Here is a 12,297-nt window from a genome sequence, read left to right on the forward strand (position 1 = left end):
CAAAAGAGCACACAAGTTTAGTTAATTGCTTTTAATATAAATTTAAACTATAATACAATTTCATTTAATTGCAAATAACATAATATATGACTTCACTATTAGTAATCTATTTTCAATAACCATTAAAATGACTTTATTTGCTGTCAGGTTTATTAAAGGGGTCATCGGATGCAAAATTCACTTTTACTTGTTGTTTGAACATAAATGTGTGTTGGCAGTGTGTGTACACAACCACCCTATAATGACAAAAATCCACCTAGTGCTTTTTTTAAATCCCTAATATTAATAATCACTTTCTCAAATCAGGCTGTTCTGAGATTCCTGGCAGAATGACATAGTTCTGCACAGGCCCCTCCCACAACTGTCGATTGACACGATTGTCTTACCTTAGACCCGCCCTGAGTGAGCTGTGAACTGTCAGCCATTGTTTCGACGCCGGAGCAGGGGTAGACGTAGGAGTAGCGAGGTGTTTTGTTGTTGGATGTTATAATGAACATAACAGTTATCATTTAATGGTGGTTGAAGTACACAAATCAAGTACTTCAGTAAAGTAAGTACTTCAGTAAAATAGTACTCCATTAAAAGTAAAAGTGCTCCTTTTTCAGTTTTCCGCGAGAAAAAGTACAAAAGTATTCGATTTTCGATGTACATAACCCTCAAAGACCGAGACAGCCGTCCGCAACTAAAAATAACTATTGTTATTAAATATATAATAACTTTTGAACCGCTCATCCAATCTGAATGCTTTTTTCATGTATCGCATTTGGATATTCAGAGACTCCGTAGTGAACGTGATTACGTCATCACATTTTGATCGCACTGATTCGTCAGAGAAAAAGCAATGCATTTCGTTCCTCTCAGCCAAACAGGAAAGATTGTTGACGCTTAGTTCCACCCCCGTGCCCAGATTGGTTTAAACTGTCATCTATTCAACCAATAAACATATTGGACTTTTGAACCACCAATTAGCATGTTTCTTTGGAAATTTGAACAAACTCAAAGTGAAAGTAAAGTATGTTGTGCGTGCATGAAAACAAACAAAATAGCACATTTGCATGACAGCACACATTTGCATGACAGCATGAAAAAGCACAGGACTCAGACACAGAGCACTTTGACACAAAACAAAAACAGGGATGAAGCAGCAGTACATACGGGATAATGTGCTGGAATTTGTTTTCACGTCGCTATGCGCTGTCCCGGTAAAATGCAAATACAGCCAGTGGATCGATCCATTTGACTGTTATATTATGGTAATTCTTGTCATATAGTTTATAAAGATCATTTGCACTATTTTTTTCCTGTTGCACTCTGTATATTTTCTCTCATTTTGTGTGTAGTTTGTGAATCATTTGCACTGTTTGCATTTGTTGTTCATACTCTGAAAATATATTTCTCTGAAAAAAAATCACCTTTTATTTATTTATTTATTTTTTTACTGTGTTTTCTTATTACATAATACTGTTTCCATTTACTTCCTAAACATTTTTGAACACATCTATATTGTCGAACTAAATAGACCTCTTTTTCACTGAAAAGCGCCTATAACAATATTGTAATAAATGGCTATAACTTGCTTGGGGAATGTTATATGTAGATGAAATTTTATTTTGAAGTGTAAAAAAACCCAAATACAACTTCCTAAAGAAAAAAAATATCCAAACTTCATGAGTTTCTGTTTGAGTACACAGTAGAAAACCTCCAATTGTTGCTTGCAATTTTCTTAAAATTTTGGAAATTCATTCATTCCTAGAGAAGACCATTGGGCCATTAGCTAGACTGAAACTTCAAGTTCTCCTGTTTACAATGATATATAGCTAGAATAGGTCTGAAAAAACAAAGAAAAGTGCAGGCATGTCAGGTGCCCCTAAAATGGCCTAGGTCTTTCAGGGTTAAGTAAAAAAAAAAAAAAATACTGATATAGGCAACTTAATTTAATTTTATATTAGCACATATTTTTTATAATCTTACTGCTGGGATTTTCTCAAAATAACCACTATATGGAGTAAAAATTAGGGCTGTCAAACGATTAATCGCAATTAATCACATATGAAACAACAAGCTTTAAAACACTTTTTTCTTACTGGTGAATCTGTTTTCCCTCAGGTACATCAACAACAAGCTTTACAGTGAACATTACTACAGCATTCTCGTCAACATAGTCCATATCAACAACAAAAATGTATTTTTACTAGGGCTGTCACATGATTAAAACTTTTAGTTTGCCTAATAAATGTGTAAATAAATGTGTACTGTGTGTAATTATTATCTATATATAAATACACACAAATTAATGTATATATTTAAGAAAAATATGTTATGTACAACATATTTTTATTTATATATAATATAAATTATATAAAAATTATAATAAATAAATATACTTGTAAATATTACTTTAATATATACATGAATGTGTTTGTATCTTTAAACACTTAATAATTACACACAATACACACATATATTAGGCAAACTAAAACTTTGAATCGTTTGACAGCCCTAGTAAAAATACATTTTTGTTGTTGATATGGACTATGTTGACGAGAATGCTGTAGTAATGTTCACTGTAAAGCTTACACTGCGATGTACCTGAGGGAAAACAGATTCACCAGTAAGAAAAAAGTGTTTTAAAGCTTGTTGTTTTGCAGAATGTCAGGCCTGAAGTTAGCAAGAACATTTTAAGGAAATATAATTATATTTTCACAATTATTTTTTTCCTCTCAAACCTTGTTCTCAAACCATCCCTGGCCAATGCCAATTTAATAATTACTGTAGTTTCCATGTTCTGAACATCACATCCTTTCTTTTTCCCTCAGATGTATTTTATCTAGGTGGTTGAATAAAAATATTTGGACTTTATATCTAAAAATTACCTCAGCTTAGCACCAGCAAGCTTGTTAGCGAGACAATATTTACTTATTTTCAGTATGGTTATAAACAAAAATATCTGTCTACTAGGCTAGTTAGTCCAAACAATATAAAAATGATCCTGTTAATAAACAATACAAAAACAGATGGCATGTAGGGCTAAATGCGTAGCATTTTCATAAAACTGCTAACGTTACAGCAGTGGGGAATATGAACGTGCATGAGTTTTTTAATTTTTCGTTTTTTGACCTAAAACATAGAGACACTGATGTTGATGTGTAATCGGATCATTCCAATTCGTGAATGAATCGTTTGGTGTGATTTGTGAACCGATATAACAGGTTCATTGAAAAGAATCAGTTCGTCATGAATCAGACACTGGTATTGCGCCTCGGATCATGTGATATATTATAAGGAGTAACGATATGTTTTATGAAATTTAGTGAAGTAAAAAGTACAGTCTTTCACTGCAGTCTCTTGAACAGCTTGTCACCCCATGGAAGAGAGGGGCGGGGTAAGCAGAGCTCATTAGCATTTAAAGGGACAGGCACTAACACGGCTTGCTGTGAACAGGGCTGTTTTTGATAAGGTAAAAAGGGTGTTGTTTTAACCAAAGTATGTTATAGACTTTTCTTTAAGACCCTAAAGAATCATATCAACTGGAAAATGGGAATCCAATGACGCCTTTAAATAATTTTTTTTTCAAACATTTGCATTTAGATGTTACCACATGAAGCACGGAGCAAGTGAGGTTTGTGGTTATAGTTTCTGAATTCAGAGACTGTTTTATAAGCGCATCACAATACAGATGTCTCAAACTGCACAGGGCTGGAAAAAATAAGTCATGTAAGATCTTCAGGTGGACTTTCGGAGACTAATGGAGGAAGAGTAGTTGTCAATCACACTCTCTCTTGGGAATAAAAGGATGCGTGCGTGTGCCGCTTCTGGCATAATTCTGCCTACAGAAATAGGTCCTGATGTTCACTAGCCATCTCAAGTGCCTGAGTGCATGCACACATAAACATGTCTATGCGGATCATTCTGTACACTGCACAAGCTTCTAAATAAAATACTTCCAAATGGCACTTTCCATGAATAGGGGAGAAAATAGGGTCTGAAACTCTCAAAACTGAAGTCGAATTTTTCCTTTTTCAGCAAATGGAAAGAAAGAAGCTGCTTAACCTTCAGAAATGTCAACCTCAGACTAAATATGACATTAGTAGCTTCATTTTATAAGGGATTTGTGACTTTGTTACCATAATCAAGTATATTTACCATCCCAAATGTAACCCTAGACCACGAAACCAGTCATATGGGTTAATTTTTGGAAACTCGAAAAAAAAATCGAAATATTGAGAAAATTGCCTTAAAAGTTGTCCAAATTAAGTTCTTAAGTTTTGATCAAAATATCTTCTTGAAACATGATCTCTACTTAATATTTTTAAGTAAAACATTCTTTGACATTAAAGAATAATCGATCATTGCTGCTGTGAGTATTTAAGACATACTGTTTCTGCACAAATAGCATATATAATAACCTGAGGCAGATATATACAGGTGGAGCTGGGGAGGTGGAGGATTTCAGAGGATCTCTGAAAACGTGCTGCAAAATGCTGTAGTGAATGCTAACCAGCCATTTAAATATAAAGCAGCAAGTTTATTTGCTGCATATGCAATATGAACCAGTCAGGTTGTGCCAAGTAGTTTAACGCTATAAATAACATCAGTTTGCTTTAAAGGAGAAGTCCACTTCCAGTAACAAAAATTTACAGATAATGTACCCCCTTGTCATCCAAGATGTTCATGCCTTTTTCTTCAGTCATAAAGAAATTATGTTTTTGGAGGAAAACATTTCAGGATTTTTCTCCATATAATGGACTGATATGGTGCCCTGTGTTTGAACTTCCAAAATGCAGTTTAAATGCAGCTTCAAACGATCCCAAATGTGGTTGTAAACGATACCAGCCGAGGAAGAAGGGTCTTATCTAGCAAAATCGGTTATTTTAATTAAAACAATACAATTGAAATACTTTTTAATCTCAAACGCTCGTCTTGTGTTTCTCTCCCTGAACTCTATGTATTCTGGTTCAAGACAGTTAGGGTATGTCGAAAAACTCAGATCTTATTTTCTTTCTCAACTTCAAAAATCATTTCAAAATCATCCTACATCGCTGCAGAAGTACCAACCCAGTCTTTGCAAAATGAACATGCAAAGAAGATCAAACACCCTTAACAAAAAAGGTAAAACAGTGATATAGGATGATTTTGAAGTTGAGGGAGAACATGAGATGGGAGTTTTTTGACATACCCTAACTGTCATGAACCGGAAAAAAAACAGTTCAGGCAGAGCAAGACAAGACGAGCTTTTGACATTAAAAAGAACCGATTGTTTTGCTAGATAAGACCCTTCTTTTTCGGCCGCATTTAAACTGCATTTTGGAAGTTCAAAATTGGGGCACCTTATCAATCCATTATATGGAGAAAAATGCTGAAATGTTTTCCTCAAAAAAACATAATTTCTTTCCGACTGAAGAAAGAAACACATGAACATAATGGATGGAAAGGGGGTGACAGTGTTCTTACACCTTTTCCGAAGTAAAATTCAAGCACTTTTCAAGCTCTTTCAAGGTGCATTTTCAAGGTTTTCAAGCACTTTACAACTGAGGTAAATTACATGTTTATGTACAAACTTGAGTTCTTCACTTTAAATCAGATGTTGTTGTGCTATTAAAAACCACTTATTTGAATTGTATATATCATTGTCTAATATAAATAGCCAACATAAAGTATAAATGATAAAAAAAAAAAATTATATTGAAAAATTTACAGATTGCACAATTTTTAAAATAAAATGTAAGGCTTTTTAAGACCTGCACAAATAAAATGAATACTGTGTGAGTGGGGTAGGGTAATATCTATGGTAACGTATTAATGACTGGTACAAAATGGTACAACAATTTTAGGAAAAGGGATTAGTCAAAAGTAGCTATAAATTATCATCTTAATTTAACACACACACACACACACACACACACACATATTTTCTATCGCTCTACACCAACCGCTAAACCTACCCATCACAGGAAACTTTCTGAATTTTTACTTTCTAAAAAAAAAAAACTAATTCTGTATCATTTAGAAGCTTTTGTACCCATGGGGACCTCAATTTAGGTCCCCACCGTGTCTCCCACCAGTATATATAAACCAAACCCACACACACGCACACATTTATAATATTTCTATTTACCCTTTATATGATTCGGAAGCGCAGACTCTTCCATGAAAAAGCAGACTTTACAGGAGGTTAATTCTTATTTTAACCATAAGTTGTATGTCGTTTTCAAGCCATCTCTGACTAATGCGGCAACCTCCCTGCACTTTTTTATCTCCCGCTCTGTTCCATGGGTGCACGTAAAGACCAGCAGATCACACTACAGCCACACACGCAGACTCCAGCGGAGTTAGGCTTATTTTATGTAAAAAATTAACTATTCAGTAAGAAAGCAAATTATTATGAAACCAATGTAACTGCATTTTTAAGCATTTTATCCAAAATCCAAGCATTTTTCAAACCTTGAAAACACATTAAAATTCAAGCATTTTCAAGGAATTCAAGCACCCGTACGAACCCTAGGGGTGAATACATTATCTGTAAATTTTCGTTCTGGAAGTGGACTTCTGCTTTAAGTTATACTAAGTGACAACTTAGATATTTGAGTTGACTAAACTAAAAAATTTGGTTTGTTAAACTTAAAAGCTGGGCTTGTTACCCAGCTGCCTTAGAATTTTAAGTTGAATCAACTCAAAAATCTAAGTTGTCACTTAGTACAACTTAGCATTTCAAGACTAAACTTTTTTGAGTTGACTGAACTTAAAATTTTAAGGCAGCAGGGTAACAAATTATTTTAAGTTGACTTAAATTGTTTTTCACAGTGTATGTAACACATAACATCTACTCACCAGGGATTTGTGTGTCTAATGCTTTCATTAAATAATGGGACAGTGTACTCTAATAATGGAAAGCGGCAAATATTCTCAAATAATTCCGGTTTCTCCATTCACACGCACACAAACACTACATTGCACATCCAATAAAGTCTCCAAAATTCATTGTAATTCAACCACAGTTACACTTTGCACACCATTGACCTAGTTGCTCATGTCATACCTATAATGGCTCTAAACCACTTGGCAATAATTGCTTTTCTTTCCCACTTCAGTTGGGCTAATTCATTAAACAGGAGCAGGTCCTGTACCCCAAACCCACCTACGCTGGTGATCTTCTGGGAGACCAGGTCCTTCAGCAGGCCGCCGATGACGGGGTTGTGTCTGGAGTAGAGTTCGTATCGGTTAATCCCGATGTGGAAGCGGAGCCAGTTGGGATATGACTCAGCAGTGGCCTCCCCTGTTGGACTATACTCCTCCTCCTCTACGTTCCCCTCATTATGCCTGCCGGTAAAGGACAGTGGAGGGCATTAGTCACTACCAACACACATGCTGCCTGACAATACGAAACCACATTAAGGGTGAATTAAGGCATCAAACTTTGAGGAAATCTTGAAACATTTATATTTAACCCGATTTACTGTAATATTATACAGTACAAACAAGCTGGACAATGTACTATTACTAGGCCCAGGTCAACTCAGTGTACATTTTCCAGTGATTTGTGGGGAAAATCTGTGTAATAGATTTAAACATGATAAAACAAAGCTGGAATTACTACGAAATATTCATTTGTAGCTGAAAGCGAAATTGTGAACTGATTTGTGAACTGATAGATATGCAGTGTACTAATAAATGTACCACAAGCATTCATAGTACTAAAATATTCTTTAATGTCTTTTCTATTGAAACTTTTCATGTATTGAAATATATCTGTAATTACACATTTATAATTATGAAGCTGGAATTTAGCACATTTAAAATATATTAACTTTAATTGTAACATCAAACACATAGTTAAAATTACAATCAAGTACTTTACGTGCACTTTATGTTAGTCATTTAAATAAATGTACTTTATAAATCAAGAAAAAAATTATTAAAACAATGATTTAAAATGCACTTTAAAGTAAAACTTTTCATTTGACATTACTGCAAAGTGCACTTAAATGTGTACTTAATTTTTTTTATTTTACTTTTAAGATTTGAAGTACGAGTGCATATTTAATACAATTAGGTGCACTTTTTTCATTAGAAACCTAATAAAACATACAAGGAGTGGGCATGACTTTATAACTGCATCTATAGTTTGCAGTGTATTTTCTATGTGTGCTTTAAAATTCAGCTTCATTTGAGTTAAAATTACTGTACATTTATCTAAAGAGCAGCATTTTTTGTATGCTCGTGGAATAAGTGAATACATCCACTGTACTTCATTTCCCTGAGGCCCCTAACTTCATAACAACACACAAACATAAAACATTGTGCCACATCAAAACATGAAAAGGAATATTAAAAAGTAATGTGACAGCATCTGGATGACAGGCTTGTCATATGCATTTTCAGTGATTAACAAAACACTGTTAAATCGGCCAGCTATTCATGTTTAGTTCATCTGGATCCAGATCCAGACCAGTCAGGCATGATTAAAAGGCATGTTTAGTTAATTCAGGCAAGGTTAAAGGCAGTGAGAATAAGCTGAGATATCCCTAGAGGACGCGAGAGGTTGCCAGGTGAAGAACACAAAGAAAGGACACAGGAGCAAACAAAGGGCATGACACCAACAAAAACCCCTTCAGCTTAATGCATCTGACAGCTCTGAAGAAAACAACACATCACACCAGAGGAACATAGATGAGTCCTAGCAGCAAAGCTTTTAACACGCACAATGAGTCAGTATGGACTGGAAATTATAAAAAAAAAAAAAACACACCCAAGCCACAGTATCATGTCTTTCCTCAATACACGCACTCTTATTTTTACCTCTAAAGATTTAAAAATACATGTACTCCTCTCCTAAATTATTCTGACTTTATTATGATTACTACTTACTCAGAATGAGAAAATTATGACCCCAGGGTGTGATATGAGAAACTTTTTTTTTTTCTTAGATGTGTTTTTTAGTAGTACTTGCAGTTTTTAATTTCCCTGGTGCTTCGGGATGAACACATTTTCAACACTCTTGTCAGTTTCTGTATAGGCACACACTGAAGGTTGACTATAGAATAACTATACCGGGGCATGTTGTCACAATGGGGGCATGTTGTCTCTATCCACAGGATATCTCTGTTTAGTGCATTTAAACTTACTTTTCAGCTAAATTTAAACAGGAAACTGCAAAATACAAAATAATTCATAAAACGGCACAAATTATTTTAATATGACATTTGGTAGTTTAAAACCAGCATATTTTGTCTGATTATTTTTTTTCTTTCTTTTTTTTTTTTTTTACTATAAATCTTACAGTTGTGACAATGTGACAACTAGAACAAGTTTCCATTCATATTTTAATTATGCAAATAACAATTCACATGTATAACAATATGTATTTATGCCTTTTATTGTAGCACTTTCCATTCTTCTTTTCCTGCCGCTTCGGAATAAAATATGAGCAATTAGCTTAAATGCTTTTCTTTACATTATCTCCTTAGAAAGAAGACTGGGGCAGGTTGTCACATTTTGTCACATCATCTTATTTTCTTATGCTGTAGACTCACCTCGTCAACAAACAAACATGTGAACCATTTAGCTAGGCAAACTGTCAAACTATAATATGTGGTTTGTCACTTTTTTTTTTTTTTTAAAAAGTGATCCTGGACCACAAAACCAGTCTTTAGTAGCATGGGTATATTTGTAGCAATAGCCAAAAATACATTGCATGGGTCAAAAGCATCAACTTTTCTTTTATGCCAAAAATCATTAGGATTTTAAGTAAAGATCATGTTCCATGAATATATTTTGCTACCGTAAATATATCAAAACTTAATTTTTTAATTAGTAATATGCATTGCTACGAATTTGGACAACTTTAAAGACGATTTTCTCAATATTTTGATTTTTTTTCACCTTCAGATTCCAGATTTTCAAATTGTTGTATCTCAGCCAAATATTGTCCTATCCTAACAAACCATAAATCAATGGAACACCCTTGTTTATTCAGCTTTCAGATGATTTATAAATCTCAGTTTCAAAAGAATTGACCCTTATGACTGGTTTTGTGGTCCAGGGTCACAAATACATTTGTTTGAAATATGCATCTTCTCCAAAGCAACACAAATCATGTTCAGTATAAACTAGCCGGGACTTAAAAGCTCATTTTTAAACATAAAACAGCATGTATTTTACGCCAGGTTTAGAGGAGCACTTGCCATTCTTGTTGTCCGGCAGCTTTGGGGTAGAATCTGATATCATTGTTGAGGTTGAACAAGGTGTCATCTTCAGAGAGACGAGGCAGGTCGGTCTTATAGAGGGGATGCTCATAGAGCGCCTTCAGTCTGGAGGAACCCTGGACAGCTCTCTGCTTCTGTCCGCTCGCCGAGTCTCTCATCAGCCCTCTCTTCTCCGAGCCCAGCTGCAGCTGTCTCACTCTCTTTTCAGACTCAGCTCTCTCCGTCACCTTCTCCCGTGAGTGCGAAGTGAGATTGGAGCTGGGTTCGTTGCTGAAATCCTGCAGTAATCTCAAAGAGTGTTTATTAGGCCAGCCCGGTTCGGCGGCGGCGGCTCTGGCGCGCTGTTTGGCCCAGGACCGAGACTCCTCGCCCGGTGTGTGAGAGCAGGAGCAGCCGCCTCCACCTCCAGCGCTGGAGCCCGATCCCGCAGCGCGCTTCTCCAGCTTGGGTAACAGGTCTATCATGATGTGCATGGTGCAGGCGACGAGAAACACCATTAAAATCAACACGCGAAATTTACGGAAGAGGATCATCTTTAAACCTAAAGCACTTGCTACAGTATGATTACAGGCTATAATAAAGAGATTCAGGGGCGCATGTGGTGTCCTGCTGTAATCCTCGTTATGATGGGAGATCCATGTTCAAATAGGTGCGAAAATCTTCTTCTGCATCCTGCTGTTTTCCAGATGTATCAAGAAAGATTTCTTCTCGGCATAGTTGCGAGTAGCGCCTTTGATTTTAGGTGATCAGATGTCCTGTCGCATCCTTACAGGTTCATGGTAAAGCGCATCTGTAAAATGTCCCGGTAAATAATAACAGAACACGAGGAAATCGCCGTTGTGACTTCTCAAGAACCGCACAAATGTCGGATCGGCAGTCCCATGTGTGGATATCTTCAGTATGTGAAGAGGGAGATAAAGTGCATTAGTTCTTCATGAGGAGCAGTCAGTGACAGGTGTAGATGTATCAGTGCCCTGTGTGTTAAATATTGGGATCCTGCCTCTCCTCGTCACAGCATTCAGATTGGCTGAGTCCATGAGACTCAAGGAAGAGCGACTCAAAGATATTCGGCTTGGAATGTCAGTGCAGTTCCCTCTTGTGAAGACAGGAGGCGCTGATGCGCATCAGACTGACTGACTGGTGATCGGTGGCGGTAGCACTATTCTTCCGTCAATGGAAAGCTGTTATATAATGCTTAATAGATCGGTAGATACTTTATGACTATTAAAGTAAGTGTATCAAATGTATATCTGGTAAAGAAATCAGGTAAAATGAAAATAATGCCATTTATTTTCCCTCACTGAGGAAAGAAATTCATACAGGCTTGGAACGACACAAGGGTGAGTGAATAATGTTGCAATATGCAACAACTCCCTATAAACTCTGAGACTTCTGGTTGAAAAAGTGGGATTCAAATGAGCTTACTTGAAAGTGCTTTACAGACAATTTGAATATAATTTCACAAACTGACAGATGGGTCATTCTATAATTAGGGGTACATGTACAATTTGACAGTGTGAAGAAAAAACTTCCTGTTTCCCAAAAAACCAAACATGACCTTTCATAGCTGCTTTGAAACAATCTATATTGTATAAAGTGCTATATAAATAAATGTGATCTGTAGGAATATGTGCATAAAATACTATCTATGTTTGCTACTGTCCACCATGTTACCTTTACTGGGGTAACACAGTTGACAGGTAACTTAGTTGACATTTTTAGTGTTTTGGGCCTATACTCAACATGGAAGCCTAGAACTACTGAGCACATGGTATGTTTAGTTTTGGGTAAATTTGCAGCAGTGATACTTGTGTAACACTGTTGACAGTCAATGAATCCACTCTTTCCACAGGTTTGCTAGTTTAACCAATATTAGGGGGAAGAGAGAGAGAACATTACTTTTAGTGTTTCATCCATGTGCTTCTAGAGGAAATATCATCATGCTGTGCAAATTATGTGAGAATGGGACAAACCATTCCTTTTTGAGGGTTTTTTTTTTAGTGGGTAACTTAGTTGACAATGGTTTTCTGGACACAAATAAAACAAGTTATATCACAATAAACCCAAATGTCTTGATAACCTCATCTAACTGAAG

The 12,297-nt window shown here is 35.8% G+C and overlaps 1 protein-coding gene across 1 annotated transcript in view; it reads right to left on the reverse strand.

The window, feature by feature from the left end:
• The window catches only part of fam20ca (FAM20C golgi associated secretory pathway kinase a), an 84,796-nt gene extending 73,160 nt beyond the window's left edge, over positions 1–11,636 (reverse strand). Inside the window, exons 1-2 of the mRNA XM_051101678.1 lie at positions 10,182–11,636; positions 7,136–7,317 (exon numbers count right to left, since the gene is read on the reverse strand). Of these exons, the coding sequence (XP_050957635.1) occupies positions 7,136–7,317; positions 10,182–10,735 (736 nt within the window). The 5' untranslated portion in view covers positions 10,736–11,636. The remainder of the gene's footprint in view (positions 1–7,135; positions 7,318–10,181) is intronic.
• Between the last annotated feature and the right edge of the window lie 661 nt (positions 11,637–12,297).

The sequence above is a fragment of the Labeo rohita genome, chromosome 3 (assembly GCF_022985175.1).
Source record: "Labeo rohita strain BAU-BD-2019 chromosome 3, IGBB_LRoh.1.0, whole genome shotgun sequence".
Taxonomy (NCBI): Eukaryota; Metazoa; Chordata; class Actinopteri; order Cypriniformes; family Cyprinidae; genus Labeo; species Labeo rohita.